Source organism: Pteropus medius, unplaced genomic scaffold (assembly GCF_902729225.1).
Source record: "Pteropus medius unplaced genomic scaffold, Ma_sr-lr_union100, whole genome shotgun sequence".
Taxonomy (NCBI): Eukaryota; Metazoa; Chordata; class Mammalia; order Chiroptera; family Pteropodidae; genus Pteropus; species Pteropus medius.
The window spans coordinates 6,221,689-6,244,269 of NW_024347791.1; the positions used below are offsets into that span (position 1 = coordinate 6,221,689).

A 22,581-nucleotide genomic window follows, 5' to 3' on the forward strand; every position below is an offset into this window, starting at 1 on the left:
CAGCAAGGCATAAGGCCAAGCGTAATCCTAGGTACTGAATCTACTGTACCAATAACCGTCACAACCCTTGAGCGGTTACTTAACTGCTCTATGCCTCATCTCCTCATTTGTAAAATGAAAGAGCATTACTGTTTCCATCAGCATCATGGGTACGGAATGAGATAATGTACATGAAGTGCTAGAAATCACTACATGGCACATAATCCTCAATCAAGAGGAGCTTCTAACTGAGAATGACGATGATAAGGACAAAGACGGTTACCCTACACAGTTATTACTATTCCAATTTTACAGATAGGAATATTAAGGACACAAGGTCACACAGCTAGTAAATGGTAGCAGGACGTTTAAATGCAGGTCTCTCTGCTTCCAAAACGCATGCTTTTACAATGCTACTTCCGCCCCGTCCTTCTCACCCTGTCTGCTACTTCGCAGAGGAGCTACGAGTCCATCAGACACTCTCAAGTTTGTAACAAGGAGCAGAAAGAGCTCAGCTGATACAGGTGCTGTAGACTTGGGAAATTAATAAAGGATTCCAAGAAAACACAAGATTAAAGATCCATAATTTCATTTTTAAAAGACAGAGCTTCAATGTTTTATGTGAATTCATTCCAAGGTATTTTTCTCTACAGCTGCCACCTTCTATAACAATAAAACTGCTTTGTCAAGAATAGGAACTTAATGAAATGTCACTTTACAAGTTTTAAGTGAAAGAAGCTTTTTAATTATCTTGCTTAAATTGAGTGGCTATGATCTTTCATTTTTAACAGCAAACATTAAATTTGAGTCACAGTGTTTAATACTGTTTCTTATTTGAAACAGATGTCTAATATCCTTATAAATACTGCTTAAAATTTTAAAACAATTTGAAATTACATAAAAATTGACCTACATGGAGAGCATGCTTCGTTTCTGCCTATCCATTCTGGGGACAGTATCCCAATTTTAATTTAGTGTGGAAACCACTACTCTCCCACTCTTTGGCCATGTGGTCTGGTGGAGCTAATGGCACTGATTGGCTCCAGCAGTGGGCACATGACCTAGGCCTGGCCAATGAGAAGCTCATGTACCCTTCGCCCCTTGACTAAATGAGAGAGAGGCACATGACCCCATGTCCTGGCCAGGGAGAGCCTAGCCCTGGGACTGTTAATCAAACCGCAGGAAAAGGGAAGCCCTTTTCCACAGGAAATATTAAGCTGATCTCCATCACCACTTGGGGAAAGTTGCTTAAGAATGGAGCCAAAAAACAGGAAGGCAGAGATGGAAGTTTCTTCCTGTCCTTCGATCACCTGGATCCAGCTGTGACTAAGGCCAGACCCCTGAAGCTTTTCCGTTACACATGCCAATAAATTCCTTTTTGTTTGTTTGTTTAGGCCAGTTTAAGTTGGGCTTCTGCCATTTCCAACCAAAAATATCCCAACACAACCTATTTGTGCCAAAGAGCTAAGATCATTCACTAAAAAAAAAGCATAGCTGATTTTTGCAGGTTTGTGAGAGCAGCCAAATGTCATCACGTTGAATTCACTTCTATTTTGTTCTGCATGTTACTGCACTGTGATTTAATTTTAAAAAGACAGAGGGAAAAAGGCTCACTCCCTGATGTGCATGTGAGTCTGTCTTAAGGCAATTAAATTTCTATTTATCTTCACTGTGCTTGATCTCAGATTTCTAAAGTTAACTTTCTAAGTTTTTAATCGTTGTTGCCTGTTCTAAGATCTACTTCCATCAATTATTTTCTCCTTCACTACTGATAACCCCCTCCCAAAACCACCCTAAGCTTTTCTTACTGGTTCCTACCCTTTAGCCTATAAGTACACCTAAGTCTCCTCCACACAAAAATTAAATCAAAAAAGAGAAAGAGATTACAATATACAAAATCATACACACATGCAATCAGGCAGAAGTAATCAGAAAAAAATTTTAAAAATAGTGTAAACTATTAAAGATGCTTGTCTCTGGTAGTAGGAATAGCTGACTTTATCTTTCTTGAAAAAAATACTTTTCTGTACTTCTGATATTTTCTTGGTCCTGCTTTTATAACAGAACTATGTATATTTTTTAAAATAACTTCTTCTTTCAGCCACCAACATCTTTCCATCCTTTACTGCAGACATTAAATAAAGACCATGCACACTTCCTTGCTCCTTGCTCACTTCCACTTGGACTCAATTATTACACCACGCGACTGAAAATATAGACTCCCACCCCCACCCCAGGCGACCAGTGTGGCCGTCACAGCACAGCCAATGGCTTCTCTTCTCCCTTTAGCCCATTTGATAATCCTCTATGGCTTATCGGCCATCCCTTCCCTTGGCTCAAGTTTGAAACTGGAACATTATCCTCAGCTTTTCCTTTCCTTTGCTTCCCCATTCAGTGGTTCACCAAATCTTCTCAATTATACGTACAAGTGCACCCTGAACATCACCTCTTCTCCTTTCCCACTGCCCCTGTCTGCCGTCTGACCCTCTGGTGGCCTCACTCTACTCCTCCTCCATGCCTCCACCTCTCCATCTCACACAGGGCCCTGCCTTGGAAGAGTTAACACCCTACGGCTCCGACCTTAACATTTCTGATGGCTCTTAAATGCAAGCAAAATCACCTACGATTTCTGGCCTGGCATCCAGTGGAGAGATCCAGAAAAAAATTCTTCTCCCAAAGAATAAGATATAAGCCCAGAAAAATAGATAAAATTTTACAAACAAGATTGGGGAAAAAGGCCAATCCTGGCAGAGGGAACAGCAAAAAAAACAAGGAACCAAGACAGAAAGCATGAAGTCGGTCTGGGCCCCTGCGAGAGACCTCACTGAGCCGGCCGCCAGCTCACCTCTCAGGCCCTGGCCTCTCTCACCAGGCAGCGTGCCCTTCCACCTCTTGCAGAGTCAGTCGGCTAAAGGCTGAAACATAGGTGACCTTCCTGTTCCCAAAGGGTTCTGGGTTCGAGCCGATGGACAATGGAGAATAACTGAAAGATTCTGAACAGAGGTCTCCTAAAAGGTCAGCAGAGTGTTTGAGGAAATTAATCTGGCAACGACAGACAGAAATAGAAGGGAGAGAAGGAAGGAGGGACCGAGACACTGCAATGTACGAATAAGGTAAGGATGCTGAACTCGTCGTGGCTAAACGTGTTCGTAATAAACTCAAATGTTGCCACCAGGAGTTTGGAGAAATCTATACCGCTTCTTTTGTACCTGAAGTCCCATATAAAATGCACGTTTAACTTCCAAAAGACTTTACATTCCCATTATGGTCTTCTCTGAATTCTTCCTTATAATAAAAATGTCTGACTCTATTTTTGATGTTTAACCGCTGACAGCTTTCAAGTTCCACCACTCTCCTTTTGCCCCACGTCTGTGCAAGCTGATAAAAAAGCTATAAAGAACCTCTGCCTTTGTGCTGGTAGAAGATCAAACCATTCAAACCTCTGCCCATGCTTAGGAGCCCTCGTCTCTGCCCAAGTTCCAACCCCAATATGAACCAAAACCACCAGCCCCTTCCTTCACTCAAGCTGCTGGACCAGTTTGGGCACCTCCTCTGCTTGTCCCAGAAAGCCTCATTACGTGAGTGATCAATCTTTTCAAACTCTCTTGGGGGGTGTGTGTGTGTGTGTGTGTGTCTGTGGCACCATCAGTCTTGACACCAAATCAGTTTGGGGTGAGTGAGGCAGGAGTTGATCCCATGTCCACGGAGTAACCACAAATGCACTTAAATAGTGACCTACTGCAAAGTCCTTACTATACCTAGATTGGAGGTAGGGAGATGCAGAGAAGGGGCATATGGAAATACTGAAAGACTCTGTGAGCTCCAGAAACTTCTCATAGAGAGAGGGCCCTTTATTAAATGTCCTGTGGTCTAAAGATGAACTCAATATTGACTGGCTACGCTGCGTGGTCAGACATTCACTCAAATATCTAGTTATCAACTTTAAAACGACTGACTGTGTATTTAGTAAAGACTTAGCTCCAGCCTCTCCCTATTGGCTAACTGTAAGACACTGCCCAGTCACAGGAGCTACGTGCTTAATTCTCTCATAGTCCCTTGCTCTTACCTAGAAGAAATTGGTAGAGGTTGGGGCAGAAACACAAATATTTCCCTTTCTTAACATTCTGAGTTAAGGGGCTAGGGCAACTGAAAGACTAAAATGAAAAATCACAAATAACATCATTCTTCAAATAGCACTTTAGTCTTAAACCAAATGATAATCTTGATTTGTGCTTAGTACAGAAAGTATTTCCATGTCTTTTCAGCCATACCTACATATAGCTAAAGGTCATAATCATGAAAAATAGTGTCTTCCTCAGAAAGAGTTTAGAAAATCATAATATTAAGTACTCACACATCTTTAGCTGCTCCTGTAGGGCCTAGGGGGAAAAAAAAGGAGAGATAAGTTTGTATTAGTAGATAGCTACAAAAAGTTTAAGGCCAATTCCCAACTAAAATAATATTCCAGAAGAGGCAAATTGAGAATACGGTTTTTTAATAAGATTATTTCAAAAAAGAAAAAAGGCAACATAACCGTAAATTCCAGATCTTAAATTTAGAAAGTATTGGTTCTGAAAGAGATTTTACAGATCACCTAATCTAACCTCTTCGTTTTACAGATAATGAAACTGATGGATTTGAGAAATATTTTCTTCTCTAAGCCACACCTCTTCTATGCTGGTGTCTACATGGCATTGTTACAAGTTACACTCTGCCCTGGTCACAAAGTAAAGCGAAGTCACAAAACGAAACGGAGGTGATGTCCTAAATGAATTAGGAAGTGTCGAGAACACCAGCCTAGCTCTAAAAGGAGTTACGGCATTAAATGTCCTTTAACCTCGTTAAAACCTCGCTTTTCTCGTGCGTCAAATAAGGGTAATAGGAGAATCTTTCTCAAAGGTTATGGTGAAGATTTTTTTTTTTTTTAATGTGTAAACACAGCACAAAGTCTGGCACATAAAAAATAGCTAAATTATTATTAACAGTCACATTTAACTTAATATCTCCATACCTATGATGGAAATTTAAATAACCTCTACATGAGTCACAGAAAAGTGAAAATAAAGGAAGATGTGCTAGAAAGTAAGCAAGTAAGTTTGCAGGAAAAGTTATTGTCAAGGTTGCAAGAACTACACCCCAGTGATACTAATTCAGGATCTGTAATGCTGCAAATTCAAAGCAGAGCATAAAGATAATCAAGACTGTTTCAAAGAAATACTTTCAAGGCTTTGCCCAAAACTGAATTTTATAGCAAACTTAGCTCCTTTCTTCAGGGAAGAGTAATACTTCTGTGCCACAACCATCATTGAAATTATATAAATAAAAACTGTTTTGGAATCTGAGATCACAAAACCAAATTAAAAAAAAATTAAAATTAAAATTAAAAAAAAAAAAGTCTTGACACAATACACTGCCAACAGTGTAGTATTTTGATAGGAAAAAAAATAAACAAAGGATTAGTGCCACCGAAAACCCGTGGCAATGAACATCTTACTTCAGAGTCAAAACAAGCATGAGAATCTGGAAGAAAGTCTAGAATAAAAATAATACCCTCATTTTCTAATTTTTATTTTCACAGAAAAGGATAGGGAATGTTTTGGTGTTTTGAGGGATGGGGGGACCAAAAGTGTCAGAAACTTGTGTTCTGTGAAGTCGAACAGAGAGAACAGATTATAATGTGGACCATGAATCCATTTAGATGATAGACCGTCTAGTACAAGCCACAGGCAGAGCAGAGAGACAGAAGCCATCCCGCTCCAGGGGTGGAGCAGGGTGCTACGCAAAGGATGCCATGGAATTGGAGGGCAAAAAACCTAAGTCCTTGTTCCAGTATTTGTCTAAGTCAATAAATCGCTTCGCTTCCATTTCTAATACTGGGCTGATAAAGGCAGCTGAGAAGACAAAGCACAATAATGTGTGTGAAATTAGTTTCAAAACAGCACCATGTTATCCAATTAGTACTTAATTTTAAGGTCACCAGGAGCCCTCTAGCCACTTCACCTTGATTGCGCCAGCTGCACGCACCCAGTTCGATTCACATCCCGGCAAGCCCAAGGCAGATACCTGGTGTTGTCTTCCAGAAGGAAGTCAGAGATCATTTTTCTCAAATGTCCTTCATTTAAAGGGCACCATCTCTTTAATAATTGCAATAGTGAAGATGGCAAAGTAGTCCAAAACACTACATCAAGTATATACGTATGATTGATGATTGTAGTATATGCTCCATTTTTTTTTAAGGGCAGAAATTGTGCATCTTCAAAGCAAGGTAACATGGCATTAATGATACGTTTATAAACCCAAGGCAGCACACAACTTCTCGGAGTTAAAAAAAAAAAAAAATTGTAATTGTTGGAAACCCTGGGCAAAACTATCAGAATATCTAGGTATATAAAATGTGAAAGTTCTCTTCATTCTTTGAAAGTATAAAATCATAAAATTATTAGAAGAAAATTATCATTACTCCCACTGAAACATTTTAATCACACTTTACCTATATATTGATTATAATTCACCAGACAGAGGTCTCTAATTTATGCAAAAAATACTTTAACTAGAACTATTCAGATAGTGGCAAAATCCTATTTGCATTAAAGTGTGTTTATGGTTCATGTGATCTGTCATTTATTAAACAAGCATAGTGGTGTGTCTAATTCTTTCTAGGCCGGGGATAGAGCAATCATCCCTGTTAGCAACACTTCATTTCCTGCCAAAATGACTCCTTACTGTTTAAATATAGCCTTGGTGCATTATTATAATGGCCTTAAGAGAAATAGAGATGAGGGAAGGTAACAATGTTTCTTGTGGAATAAAAGTACCACAAAACATATGGAAAGTTAGAATTTCTGTAGGTCAAAAGATTTAATGACTGTTTTCCAACTGTATAAATGGTCATTTTAAATATCTTCCTAAAAAACAGAAAGGGGGGAGGGGAGGCTTGCTTTCAGGAAAGTATAGTATGCACTTCTAGTGACAAAAAGTAACTGTAAATGGTTACGGTACACAAGGAAGAACATTTCCTTCTGCAAGTAACTGTTTAACACTTAAACATTGATTGTTCACAATATCACTTCATTTCACAGTGCTTGTGTATACCTTTTACTTTATGCACTTCAAAAGATTTTAATATTTTATTCATGAGTCTCAAGGCCAAAGTCTCAGTTACTTAAAAATGCATAGCAAATCCAATGTATTCAAACATTCAATAAACTTAATCTGATATTGTGGATTCATACCAAGATAGTTGGTCTTTGTCCCTTCCTGGCACAGAGCTGCTAAAAAGCTTGGAATTTCCTCAGTGATAAAGATGATAGGAGCCTTCTAATGAGGTGCCTCTTGGCAGGACCCTAGCTAGCTTTAGGATGGCGGCTGGTCACCAGAAAAGCCAACCCTTGATTAGAAGCATGGAACTTTCAGCCCCACTCCCCAACCTCCAGGGAGGGAGGAGGGACAGGAGGTGGAGTTAATCACCAATGGCCAAAGATTTAGTTAACCATGCCTGCATAAACGAGATTTCCATGAAACCCCTATATGATGGGGTTTGAAGAGCTTCCCAGTTGACAAGCACATCCATGTGCCAGGAGAGTGGTGTGCCCCAACTGCATGGGAACAGATGCACTCAAGATGCAGACACCTCCCTACGTGTCTCTCCATCTGGCTGTCCACCTGTGCCCTTTTAAATAAACCAGTAAGTTTAAACCGGTAAGTAACATACCTTCCTGAGTTCTGTGAACCATAGAGAATTATTAAATTTGAGAAAGGGGGCTGTGGGAACCCCCAAATTTGTAGCAAAGATATAAATGCAAGAAACCTGGGAACTCAATACTTGCAACTGGTGTCTGAAGCACGGTCCTCTTGTGGGACTGAGTCTTCAACCAGTGGTGACTGACATTAACTCCAAGTAGTATGGGAATTCAGTTTAATATCAGGCACCCATCTGATGTCGCAGAATTGGAGAACTGGATGGTGCCAGGAGGAAAAAAATACTCTTCTATTTTTAGAAAATAGAAAATACTATTCTTCATGTTTTATAACATGTTTTATAAAAATTTGGTATCCTAATAAGTAACTGAGGCTCTGAACAACCCTGAAGTGCTTAATGAGTCATACTAAGATTAAATTGTGCTGTATTTAGTTTAAGAAATAATTATTTACACTCCAGGTATAGAGTTTTTTTAACAACATTTTCTTCTTTTCTAATTTTGTCCCATTCCTGGACGACGGCAGAAAAACCACCTGTTTTAGTTTCCTCTGGTTGCTGTAACAAATCACCATAAATTGGGTGGCTTAAAACAACAGAAATATGTGTTCTCCAAGCTGTGGAGGCCAGAAGTGCACATCAAGGTGTCATCAGGTCCAACCACACTCCCTAGAGGCTCCAGGGATGAACCCACCCACGCTCCTCTCGGCATCTGGTGGCAGCGAGCGTCCCTTGGCACCGTTTGATTTGTACCGCTTCCCTCTCTGTATCTCTGTCTTCTGTTTCTTTTTATTATTATTAAGTTATTGGGGTAACATTGGTTAATACAATTATATAATTTTCAGGTGTACATTATGATTTGACATCTATATATTCTATTGTGTAATTACCACCCAAAGTCCAGTTTTCTTCAGCTACCATATATTTGCTCCCCTTTACTCCGTCTCCCTCCCCGCTCCTCCCCCACCCCATTACTAACCACTACTCGATAGCCCTCTGGTAACCACTAGTCTATTGTGCATGTCCATGAGTCTCTGTTTGTTTGTCCTGCTCATTTGTTGCTTTTAGGTTTATATCCCACATGTAAATGACATCATGTGATTTTCAACTTTTTCCGTCTGGCTTATTTCGCTTAGCATGATTATCTCGAGGTTCATCCATATTATCGCAAATGGCAGTTTTTCATCTCTTCCTATGGCTGAGTAATATTCCGTTGTGTATATGTACCACAGTTTCTTTAGCCAATCATCTATCGTAGGACACTTCGGTTGCTTCCATGTCCTGGCCACTGTGAATAATGCTGCTATGAACATCGGTGTGCAAATATCTTTTTGGATATGGGTTTTCAAGTCTTTGGGGTAAATACCCAGGAGAGGGACTGCTGGATCATATGGTAGATCAATTCTTAGTTTTCTGAGGAACCTCCATACCATTTTCCATAGTGGCTGTACCAATGTGCAGTCCCACCAGCAGTGCATGAGGGTTCCTTTTTCTCCGCATCCTCTCCAACATTGGTTATTACTTGCCCTGTTGATTATAGCTATCCTAACGGGTTTGTTTCTTCTAAGGACACTTATTATTGAATTCAGAGCCTACCCAGATAATCTAAAATAATCTCCTCAGAATCCTTAACTTAATTATATCTGCAAAGGCCCCTTTTTCTCAAATAACATTTACACATTCCAGAAATTAGGACATGGACATAACCTTTTAGAGATCACCATTCGACATTTTCTTATCCTTGTCCACCCCAGTCCTCTAAAAACAGAAATGCTCTTTTGAAAATATATAGCAAAATTAATATTTGAGGGAGAATTAAATTTTATATATCATCTATTCCACAAACTCAGACAAAATTTTATTCCTAATGAACGATAAAGTAAGCCAGTTGAAAAGTATCACATCGGTTCAGTAATTTTAAGTAGATATACATATAACATCTGGGTTCCTACTGAGAGGTGTTTCCGTGCATCTAAGCAGTCTTATGAGTTCAGTGGAGTGAGCCATACTTCCTAGTATGATTTTAATATTTTTCAGATTCATATATTTATTGTTATGAGTTCCTCACATATGCCAAATCCTAATATAAAAAAATTTACCTATTTTAAGAAAAGGTCATGTACATTTTTACATTTAAAAGTCTATTAATGACTTTTTTCATCACTATTTTATATGAACTTTATAGAGTTTATGTAATATACTGGAAATAGTCACACAAGTAAATGAATTGCTAAAATATATGTTAAATCATATTTCTTTTTTCAGGCTGAGTGGTGATTATTTAAACACACACACTAAAAAAACAATTATATACATAAAGAATTTATAAAAAGTACTCAAGATTTACAAATCACTCTTCTTTATGCTTAAGTAATCAGAAACAAATCATTATAGCTCTTATGGGAAATAACAAAAATATGCAGGAATGTTTTTCTCTTTATTTGCTTTACTTAACGGCTCCTCTGAGAACTGCATAAGCATAACTACGAAAAAATAAACAAAATTCTCTTTGATTTTGACAGCTTGCTATGTCTCCTCTGACCCACAACAGTTATAAAATTTTGTCAGAGTCTTAGTTTGGCTCAAAGAAATAGAACAATAGCTTTTCAGTTCATCCAAAACAATGTTTGTTTTTCAAGAAGACAACAAAAGACACAGATTCATAAGTCACCTCTTTAATAATGGAGAAAAAAAATCAGGTCAGTGTGTCCTAGAAATACAAAATTACGTTAATGAATGTGGAAGGTCTTGCAGAAAATCTCTTTGCTTACAGATTTTCATTCTTGAGTAGCTACACCTTAGGTGGGTGAAAATTAATAAACAAAGGCAGCCACATAAGTATACAGACCTAAGGTAATGAAACGCATTGACATTTAGCCACTATACTCTAAGCCATGTCTACATTGAGCTATAAGCGGCTCATGGTAGAACCGAATAATACACTTAGGTCACCATCACGAAGCATTCACGTGGTTGCAAGGTCAATTCTGGGAAGCTGGAACAAGTGAGGTTCCTGATTCTGTCCCACCGGTGGTGATGCCTGAGCAAAGGTATTTCCACAACCCCTGTCATTCGCCATCACTTCGAACACGGTGCAGCCAAGGAGGTACTGATCACCTGCATCTGCCTCCTTTCCCTCCCATCCTCAGCCTGGCTGTCGTCCAGGGGTCTCTGACATCAATGCCTCCATCATTCCGGCAGCTTTCATTCATGCCACCCTACATGCTCGTTCTTTCCTTCTACACAAGTTATGACTGTCTTTCCCTATATTAATAATAAATAACATATTGAATACTTACAATATACAAAGCACTGTTTTAAGCACTTTACATACATTTACTCAGTTGATCTTGAGTAGGTTCTATAATTACTCCCCCAACTTACAGGAAACTAAGGTACAGCCAGTTTAAGCAAGTTGCCCAAAGTCATGCAGCTGACAAATGACAAGAGCTGGACTCCAGCTGGAGCCTTTGGGCCTTGAAGCCCACTCTCAACTCGGCTGCTTTTCTCCCACTCCCCCACCCCAATCATGACCATTCTCACCTCCTTCTCAACACGCCGGAACCAACTATTAAAGCCAGTCAGGCCGGACTTCCCACTGCCCGGAAATGCACGAAGAACATGTCTGTTCCCTGGAATTTCATACGGCACTAAAAATGCCCTCCTTCCGTTTTCTTATTGTCCAAATCTTACCTATTCTTCAAAGTGAAATCAGATCCCACTTCTTCCAAGCAGGCTTTCCTACTGCTTGAGATTTTACTTCCTTCTCTCAATTGCTATGTCAGTCACAGTGTGTCCACACAATTTAGGACTTAATTTTATACCATCTTTGTTTCTAAAACACACTCATTTGCTCAATGAAAAGTTTTCCGAGGGCCAAAAAATTCCACTGAAAGTTTGGATATTGGTCTAGATGCTGAGGGTGCATTGAGGGTACCGCAATGAGCAAGATGCATGAGGCTCTTATAAAATCTACGTGTGGGGGAGGGGAACAAAACAGACACTAAATAAACAAAATAACAGCTCTCCAACAGTGTTTCAAATAGAGAGAAAATAAGAGTGGGTTCAGTATGTTTAAAAAACAGAAGGATGGTGGGGCTGGGGCCTAAGTGAGGCAAGATACTAATGACTTCTTGATGATATCAACAAAATTTTACCTTATTTATCCCACTATTAGGCCTAGACGAAAGCCAAGCATAGTGGCGGCATTTCAGTACTACCAAAGCATTTGTAGATGTATGAAGCCTAGACCACACAGCTACATCAAAAGAAGAAGATGCAATGATCTGTCTAACTGAGGATGAGGAGATAACTAATCTAAATAATTGGACCCGAAAGAATTATTTTAACTCCCTGGGTACACTGATAAAATAAGATAAATAATTAGTAAACTCTTCCTCCTTGGACTACTGTTATAGAAACAGCAGAAGAACCCTGAGAGAAACATTCTAATAATAAAATGCCCAAAAGGTAAGGTCAGATAGTTGGCAGTTACACAACTCTGGGAGAAAACTAGAATTAACCAATTGAACTATCGTGAGCTGAATACTTCTGAAATAATTCTGCTGCTGCAAATAATTTCTACAGCCTTAGTTGGCCTTGAAATAGGCTACTGTAGATATTTGGGACCATTCAAACTTTTAAGTTTTCTGCTCTACATTACAGACTCACTTAACAATCTATACGTATGACTGTATAAGAGGGAATGACTGACCTGTCACATGCAGATCATTAGCTCAAATGCAGGCTTACTCATTCCAATGCCTAGTTAGGGACTATGTTCAAAAGAAAAACAAAAGGATAGAGAATTTGATTGCTGAGACAGAGAGGTGGGGGTGGGGGACAGAGAGCAAAAGCTTCCTACCTTATATTAAATGTAACCCTTTAAAAATGGACTATTTAATCCAGATGGTTCTCTGTAGTTTAGAGTCTAGACTTTAGACTATGCAGGAAAAATGTACTGAATTGTCATTGAATGGAAAATACAAGATGTCTTCCTACTATAGCTCTTGGTTGGGAAAAATCAAATTCCTACAACGAGAGTGATTTTACTAAAACATTAAAATGCAGAAAGTTCTTGGTTCTCATGATCCCATCTAAATTGATAGCTCAACTCCTCCCAGAAGCATTCCCCGATTAAACTATATTATTTAACATCTCCTGGGCATGTGGATGTTCAATGTATATTCTATTTATTTTGCTTTGCAATGGTCCTCATGTGGTTAATCTTCCTATCTAGATTATCAACTAGAAAGAAAGTTTGATTTCACTCTACAACCATCCATTGCTGGGTGCCCTGACCCCTGCCCTAAATTCCTAGGAGAGCACAGCACTCCACACATGTTTTTAAGTTCATGGTTAGAAATCTCCTGTAAAGGAAATCTAACCTGAATGATCTAGGGCCTGACCAATTGAGAGGCTGATTCCTTCTGGCCGTTTGACCATTTCACTGCATATCAATTTCTCCTCCACATATATGACATATGGAATCAAATTCACTCAAATACACTACTAAATACCAATGTGTCATATTAACTAGTTCCACCAGACAAAAGCCAAGAAAGGCAGTTATCCAGATAATTAGGGGAAAGGAAAAACAATTATCTGGTTTTACCTGCATGATTTAGGGAGTAAAGCTGGGCTTATAACGGAGACTTCAAGTTCGGGGGCATTATTACAAAGTGCCAATGCATTCTTTAAAAGTGGATTTGCCATGCATGTTCTTCAAGAAAAATATTCAGGGACAGTCATTTCACTTTCAACATGGTGATATTCCACTACTCTATAATTATTTCAGCACAGAGAGCTTTCACTCTGGAACTCAAAACAGTGAAATGAAATGCCTACAATAATGCAACCAGCACAGTGCCAAAGTCAAGCTTAAGTCTCACTCTCCAGGCTCAAGATAGCATCCTTCCCAACATCTTTCTTTTTTGTTTTTTTTTTCCCCCTGAAAATCTTAAGTGCAGCTATAGAATTGTATGACCTCTGGGACACTTCAGAAGTTGCGCGTTGTAAGTACCTGACGCCCAGGGACACCATCCATTTAATGCATTTCCTTGTGTTTGAGTTCAGTACCATAAGTTTGCAGCTTGGCTGACGGCATATTTGATGCCGATTTCAAAGTTCCCAATTGAAAGAAATGTGAGTACCTTTGCACTCTGATTTATTTTCCTTAACCTTCCATCTCTTATCCTGATGCATTTCCTTTCTGAAACTGAATCCTACCATGAGCTACGAGAAAATTTCAAAATAATGATGACCAAATCCCCAAGCTAGCCAGCTGGACTCACCAGCAGGGAAATGTTGGGGAGAATTACTTCTCAAAGACAAGGGCAGATCCTGCAAAGAGGTAATGAAATAACTCCCTGCTCGTGATGTTTTCTTCTCCTTAATGTTTTACAGTCTGCACGCGCTATCTTGCTTTCCTCTGAACATAGAGTAATTTTTAGCAAAGAGCAAGCGAGAGAACAAGATGCTCTTGCATGAGCTGTCCTTCATAAACAAAAATGAGGCTACTTATCAAGAAGACATGAGCTTCGAGTGGTTTTTCAACATAACAATATCTCTTTATGTAATAAGGGATGTGCTCCTAAAAGAGAAAAAAGAGATCAACCAAATATTTGTAAGGAGAATATTTTCCCATTTCCTTACATTACCATTTCAGAGGGACTTCATCATCATTCTGATTTTAGCAATGTTACTCCTCCCTCCATCCCCAAACCTGACAAGTAGTTCATTAATAAATAAAAATGGAAATGAATTAAACCAGCTCAACTTTAAAGGAAATCCGTTATGAATCCTTCCTATGATTTTTTTTTATGTGGATAATTGTCCTTAAACTTTTGTAAAGTAGAGTGCACACGCGGTAGATCGCACAGGGCCTCAGGGCACGTTAGATTGAAAGATGTAATTCACGGTGTGCGATGTGGCCTTGACATTGTTCCAGGTTTCCATGCGGAGCTCTCAGCTACTCTCAGGTGAGAATCCTATTCTTGTCCTCCTTAGCAGAAGACACTAACTAACCTGTGTTACTGTTACATGACTAGAAAAGATTTATTCCCCGGTGACTCTCTGCATGACATAAGGATGAGAATTTAATTCAAGATGATAAAGATTATCTGTAAGGGATGAACTTTTCAATGAATCATTACCTATGTTCGTTCTAAGACTAGAATCTCAAATGTTTTAGTGCCTTCTCTTAAACTATTCCATATGTGCGGTCACGGGCAGCCACAGAGGAAAAACAAACCTGGCCAATTAACTGAGCACATTTCCATATCTGATCCCATTATGTGAACATGAGAATAAACTTTAAAATAAATAAACAAATAAAGCTTGAATTTTAAACTGCATCTTCCACCAACGTCTGGGTTAAGGGAAGTGACAGGCCCAAGGTCACAAAGTCATTGGCAGGGCATCCACTCCAGTCTAGGAAATACTGCAGCATCAGACCACTGTTTATACATTTGCTGGTTGGGATAGGAAGTGGCACCTGATTGATCTCAGCTGGAGGAATAAAAGACACTAAAATAGGTCAGCAGATTATTACTCAAAACAGACTCAGACTCTTAAATCAGGAGGAACTAGCTGGGTTAATGAGAAAGGGTGAATTGTAGAATAAGTCACTTGATACAAAGCCTGGGGGACCGGGGGAATCTAGAAGACCTCGCCTGACAATCAACGAAACGAAGTGGTGTAAAAGAAGTTTCAAAACGTTTTTATTTCTTAATGAAAAATACAGGATCGGATCACTGCTAATATTAAAACTCTATCACACATATCTAACGCTTCCTTTATACTGCAGCCTCTCAGAGAAATCCTACGAACAGCCCAGCAGGTCTAAAGCATCAAGACCGACTCGGATGAATATTTAGAGCCCTGTTTGCAGTTCTTCTCAACCGCAATCAATCCCCGCAACATCCCCACCAAAAAAACTCCTGAACTGCTCTGCTGCACTTTTCCAGGGGCAGCTTCTGGGTTCCGAGGGGCTGGGGACGAGGCCTGGGGAAGGGGGGCCGAGTGTGCAAGCGGAGGACTCGGACTCGGGACCACTGGGAACGACCCTCCCCCAGGAGGACGCCGGCCTCCCAGCCGCGGGGGAGCCCCGAGGCCAGTCCTCCCCGCGGTCCCCCGCACGATCGCCCTGCAGGCTCTCCTCGTCCAGGTGTGATCGCCCCCGCGCGGGGGAAATACCCCGCTTTCGGTCGTTGCAAAAGCCGGCGAACTGCTTCTGTCCGGGAAATGCGGACAGGGGGAGAGGGGCTGCACGCCCTCCCTCCCCAGATCCCCGCACCCCTCCTTCCCGCCGCCTCCCTGCCGGCCTCGCTCGCTCCGCAGACCTCCCCGCGCCCCCGGCCGCCCGTCGCACTCACCTCGGCCCGCGCCCGCGCTGGTGGCGGTGGAGTTCCCGCAGCCCATCGCGCCGCTGGCGGGGGAAGCCGCGCTTGGCGCTCGGCGCTGGCGGCCGCAGGTCCTGAGGGCGGAGACGGAGGCGGAGGGCGGCGCGCCCCAGGCTGCAGGCCCGCGGTGGGGGGGCGCGCGGGGGCCGCCCCCTCCCACCGCGGACGGGCGTGGGCCAGGGCGCGGCGGGCCAGGGCGGAAGCCGCCGGGCACCCCTAACCCGCGCGGGGCTCGGGGACCCCGCCTGGCCCGCCCGTCGCCTCGGCAACCGCGGCGCCGGCCAATCGGCAGCCTCCTGCGGGCTTCTCGGCCGGGCATTGGTCGGCGTTCAGAGGGGGCGGGAATTTAAACTGGGTTTGGGGGCGAGGGCGAGGCTGAGGGGCGTGGCCGTCCGGGCGCGGGGCTGAGGCGGAGGATCCCGGGATGCACACCTGCCTACCCTCCACGTCCTCTTTGCCTTCCCTTTTCTTTTCCCACTTGTCTTCCCTGCTCCAGGATGCGGGGAACTGAAGAAGGGACGGGGAACACCTGTTTTGCGAGCAGTGGGCGCCCAATAAATGTTCCTGACTAAATGGTGTTCAGGTTTGAAGTCAAACCGAAGTTCATTTCTGCTTTAACAGAAAGCTAATTTAGCTCTGTTCCCCACTACACTGGCTAACAAAGGACATACATTTTTCGCCACGTTAGTCATATTAACCCTCTTCCCTTTAAGTGCCACTATTTCAATGACCTGGATACAGGACCCAAACTCTGAGTAATGACAGAACTGCGAGTTTACATGGCACCTTTCAACCTGAGAGTTGGACAAGTGATACTGGAGTCCGACTGTTGGACTTGCAATTCCTGCTCTGCTCCCGCGACCTCAGCAAAGTCACTTAGCCCCTTAGAGTATTGTTTTTTTTTTTTTACCTGTAAAATAGTCATAATAATTCAAGTACACATGTGAAGCACCTAACACAGTGCCTAAATAGATGGCAGCTATTCCTCTTTTTCTTAAGTCTATTAGAAATGAATACTAATTTCCTGGAGGTAAGGACTAGCTGATTTATCATAATGTCCTCCTGGCTCATAGTACAGACTCAGTAAATGTTTTGTGAGATGAATTCAAGCCAGAAATTAAATCTTCATTTTAAATCCATCTAATATTTATAGAGAGCCTAGCCCATGTCAAGCCCTTTATTAAAATTAAGTTCCAAGGGTACGAACATGTGGCAGCCAGTCTAACCAGGCAGACTGATTATAAACAAATTAATTACAATATAGCAAGGATGTTAACAGAAGAATAAGGATGCTATGGGAGCTCAGAAGATGCTGGGACCTGGTTAAAAGACTCTCCTAAAACCATACGATTGTGTTTAGAGAAAATTATGAATCAGAACAAAGGCCCTGGTGGACTGTTCAGTAGACCTTCAAGGCAATGGTGAGGACTGGGTAATTCTGTTGCTCAGGATACGAAAGATACACCATCCACCATATGAAAATGAGATAATACCTGGGCACGTACTGAGATGGTAATTAATTCTGGGGCAAATAAGGGTGTTTTCGAGTTGTTTGACTTCGAGAAGCAGTTTCTCTACTTTGGCTTCCACTATCTTGGTTCAGTGGCTACCCCCACACAAATCCAGAATTAGCAGGCAAGAAGAGGGGACTATCGAACAGCCAAAAGAAATACTCTTGCTTATTTCTGGACTGTCTGGCACTGGGCTCCACTTTTAAGAAAGAGAACAGACTCTGACATCCAAAAATTGGCCTGACACTCACAGCTAGGCCTTCGTGTTCTCCCATTAAACACGATTGCACAGAACACCAGTATCAGACAAAGCCATTCAATAGCTGAAGTGAGAGCAAAAATAAGACCAGTCAGTAATCTTGTCTAAGTATGACAAAAACAAGGTCACTGGCAAACCACAAAAACACCAAACATCACCCAATCCTGGCTAACATGAATGACGGCTACTTTTTCGCCAGTTACAGTTTTAGCCTCATTTCAGTCTTCCTGCCTTATAGGTGAGATTTATTAAGAAGATCCCATCACAGAATTGTTCCTGCTTCCTGACAACATCCAAACCAGAAAAAGTCCTGCTTTCTTAAATCCTAACCAAAATCACCTCCCTCAAATCCAAATCCTATAAGTTCCTTTCTATCACCCTGTTACCGAGATACTTCATGGTTCCCCATGGTGTCCATTCTATTTCATTCTGCAATGAGGAATAAACCCAATTTGTTCAACTACCGATATGTTCTTGGAGGTCTTTGGAAGATGTTGACCCCGGTAAATAATATGTACTCTGCCTTGTAAGGTATAGAGTATGTTATCTCTCTATTCTTTCAACAAACACTATTGAGCATCTCCTTTGTGCCAGCTACTTTTCTAAATGTTTGAGATATAGCAATGAACAGGGCACAGGGGAAAAATCTAGTCAGAGGCGACAGATCAAAATCAAACAAAAGATAATTTCAGATATTATAATAAATTCAATGGAAAAAAAGTAAGTCAGGGCACTGGAATCAGTAACTAAGAATAAAGGGAGAGAGGCTGTTTTAGATGGGATGGTCAAGGAAGGCCTCTCTGAGGAAGGGGTATTTTAGCTGAGCCTGATTGATGAGAAGAATTCAGACATGTGAAGACCAAGGAAAGAGCATTCTAGACAGAGGAAATGGCAAGTGTAAGAGCTCTGAGGCAGGAACATGCTGGGTATGTTTCATAAACAGAGAAAAAAGGCCAGGTTGGCTCTACTAGAGCGGAGATGGAGGGGAGTGGTGGGAGAGATCGGCTAGATCACACTGAGTGTGTTGGGCTTTGTATGGAGTTAAAATTCTATGCAAAGAGAAATGCAAAGTCATTCGTTGAAACAATGTAAGTTCCTAATAAATTGTCAGGCTTATAATAAGTGCCGCATAAATGTCAGTCCCATCCCTATTGTGGAGTAAAAAAAAGTAGCCTAGTGTTTCCTTTTCCCTTTATTAGGAATTTATTTTATTTGATAGACAACAGTTCATTGCGTTTGGATGTTTTCAAAAACAATGAGTCAAAAGAAAATTATTAATGCATGCCTCATTTCCTGACTGGTCAATTCTAGCTTCTTTTTCTGTGCCAGTTAAATCATACTGTTTAGTTGTTGTTTTTATTCTTCAAATAGCTAATGTGGTGTGAAAGAGAGAGAACAGATGTGTGACTGAAATTGATCTGATAAGAAAAAGAAATCAAGAGGTAGGAGAACATAGGGCTAAAAGAGCCTCGATTTTCGTGCTTTTTCTTCCATAAAAAGCTCCCCACAAAAGTTTGCCAGCCTGAGTTTTATTTTTGTTTTCCTCTTTTCCCCCCAATTGACAAGCTGCAAGATGGCTGCCTCAGCTCTGAGTGGTGCCCCCACACACAACAATCTCAGCAATAAAAAGGGGGTTTTCACCCTTCCTCTCCCTTTTTAAAGCCAGGACACTTCTCCTATTTCATTGGTCAGAATTGGGTCACATGCCCCTTCTTGATCCAACCACTGAGGAGGTAAGTAGAATGGATGTAATTGGCTCTGGTAAGCTACAATTTACCCCTGAGTCATGACAGGGAGTGCAGGATAGACACCTGAACAAAACTGGGGCTTTGCTGGCAAAAAGAAAGAAAGAAAGGAAGAAGAAGAAAGGAAAAAAGAAGGAGGGGTGATTAACAGTTGTTTAATCAGTAGTTGTGATAGATATACAAATGTGACCTAATATCTAGTTGTGTTCTAGAAATGGCTTCCTACCCCCTTGAAGATGGGCATGGACGTATGACTAGTTCTGGCCAATGAAATGTGAGTAAAATTGAAATATGACTTACAAGCCTTATGAATTCTGGTCTGCTGGGAGTCAGGAGTTAGGAATGCCAGAGATTTGTTATGGGTAATGCTTGAAATATATAGGGGAAAGGGATCATAAGTAGGCAGGGAAAATCTTCAGGCTGCATTGCAGGTCTGACACCCAGGGGGGAAATAAGAAGAGAGATACAGAAGGAGAACTGGGTAGGAAGAAGCTCTGACTATGACACATCTCTGAGAAAGTCTTGGCTAAGGCCAACAGGAACTTCAAATTACCTGTAAGGGTAAGGGTAATCCGGGGTTGGGCAGAGATGGACAGGCCCTAGTAACTGCACTGGGCTGCAAGCCGCCCAAAGAGATCTTGACCTCAGCTTGAACACAGCAGCAGAGCCAGAAGGTGCCAAGAGCTGGGGGCTGTCAGCCAACTTCACTGCAGGTTATCTCTTGAAGGGAGATCCGAGCAGCACGTCTCCAAGCCTGCTGCACAAGAAGCTCTTGATGGCGAGTGCTAGATTCGCCAGCTGTGAGGACCCTGGAAGTCCTCCTGGAGGAGTTGCATCCTCCATCGGCCTGGATTCCTAAATCACTACATCAGGCAGGTCCCCACCCACACCCACACTGGTCCTGCAGCATGAACAAAAAAGGATCTTTTATTGTGTTTAAGCCACTGAGATGTTAGGTTTGTGCTATGGATACAAATCAGAGCATGGCATTTCATAATGTATCATAACACAGATACGGCAATTACATGTGTCATAATGTATCATAACACAGATACGGCAATTACGTGTGTCTGTTACAGTATATATTTTCAAAAGTACATATTTTCAAAAGGCATAAAAGTGATCATAGTATTTTCTTGTGGTAATTTGATCTCTTTTACATCTGCCCTATTTTGTCTTCCCAGAGTATTTATTTGCACTTTTTTTTCCTTTCTTTCTTGAGTAGTCTTGCTCTAGATTTGTCCATTTTTTTGGAGTTTTCAGAGTCCACTTTTAATTTTTTTGACTATTTTTTGTTTTGTTTTCGATTCATTTATTTCTGGCCATCTTTATTATTTTCTTCTTTCTAATTTACTTGAGTTTACTCTGTTACTTTTATAACTTCTTGAGTTAAACACAAAACTCATTTAAGTCTTTCTTTCTTCTAAATATTGCTTGTCTTGCATCCCAAAGTGTTGATATTTTGTATTTTCACTGTTGTTTAGTTATAAACACTCTGTAACTTCCATTACCTCTTAATCCAGGAATCACTGAGAACTTTTTTGTTCTCCATGAATGAATTTGTTTTAAAAATGTATTAATATTCTTATTATTGATTTTAATTTGTCTTGAAGAAATGGCTTCTCACTTCCTGTCCAACTCTCTTGATGATACTGTTCTTCTTCTTTTATCCTGAAAGACAGACTGGAGTGATGAGGGCATCTCTCTGTCTTATCCTTCTCCCTTGCAGATATTATTCCTCCTTTGGGAGAACGAGAGATTGAGGGGTGCCAACTTTGGGTCCTCAGTAACCTGAAAACCTAGAGCACTTGCCCAGAGTTGCTGGCCTCGGAGGTTGGGTTGGAAAATAACTTAGCAGGGAGCCCTCGTCATGGGTAGGAGAGGAGAATAGTCCCATTCGTTCCTGGTTCCTGGCCACAGGCACACTCCCAGGAGCTGAAGCTTGGCCTCAGTGGCTGCCACACACTCCCTTCTCCACCCTACAGCTTCCAGCCCATTCTGACCTCTCTAGTTCTCTGGTTCTCTCTCTTTCCCATTCAGATGAACCAAGAGCAAACCCAAGCTTCCAAGAGGAATTTTACTAGGAAACCAAGATTCAACGGCACCCACACAGTAATTTTTCATCATAGAGAAGGATAAATTTACACAACCTATCCTAACTAGATTGGATTACCAGGCACCCGAAAATACATCCTTCCAGGCCAGCGGCCATTTTCCTCCTGCTTCCACTCTGGTGCCCCCAACCCCCTCTGGGCAGGAGTAGTTGGAACAGGAATCCACATCGTCCATAGTCTTAATGTAACAGATGGAGACGCTTCCAGGCTCCCCTATTGCCCATCAACTCTCTCGCTCTTTGGATAAGATTTGGCATAAGCAAAACAAGAAAGCGTAGGCTCATGGAATTGAAATGTACATAAACAAGGACAACTTCAGCTGTGCTTTGACGAGATACTGAAAGTCGTCAGGACTCAGCTTCTTCGCACCATATCTTAGCTCAGACCCATTCTCGCGTCCCACTCAGTGACTGCTGGTAGCATCAGACTCTCCACATCATGGTGGCAAGACAGCTTCAGCAACTCCTCATGTGTGCTCAAGTTCAAAGCCAAAGAGAAAGCCCATGCATCTTTTCTGATAATTCCTGCTAAATTCCTGAGAGTCACTCCGACAGAGCCAGCTTTCCAACCCATGCTCATCCAGGAACCAGTCATTAAGAACAAGGGGGTATGGCAATTAGATTGGCCAGGCTTGCTCCACCCCTATCACTGTCCAGACGGCAGGGACTAAGAGAGAGGAAGGGGGAGAGCAGAGCTTAGGCAGCCGTCAAGGCCAACTCCCCTTCTGTTTCGATTCTCTGCACTGAAGAGTGCCTTCTCAGACTGCACATCTGATCAAATCACCCCTGCCCATCTTTTTAAAGATCTTCAATGGCTTCCCGTTACTCTTAGGATAAAGATAAAAGTCCTAACCTTGGCATGCTTGGTCTGACCTC

At 41.5% G+C, this 22,581-nt stretch overlaps 1 protein-coding gene across 1 annotated transcript in view; it reads right to left on the reverse strand.

Annotated features, from left to right (window-relative positions):
* CUNH12orf75 (chromosome unknown C12orf75 homolog) overlaps nucleotides 1-16,331 on the reverse strand; it is a 30,975-nt gene extending 14,644 nt beyond the window's left edge. The window contains exons 1-2 of the mRNA XM_039877892.1: nucleotides 16,051-16,331; nucleotides 4,334-4,358 (exon numbers count right to left, since the gene is read on the reverse strand). Of these exons, the coding sequence (XP_039733826.1) occupies nucleotides 4,334-4,358; nucleotides 16,051-16,096 (71 nt within the window). The 5' untranslated portion in view covers nucleotides 16,097-16,331. The remainder of the gene's footprint in view (nucleotides 1-4,333; nucleotides 4,359-16,050) is intronic.
* Nucleotides 16,332-22,581: the final 6,250 nt, after the last annotated feature.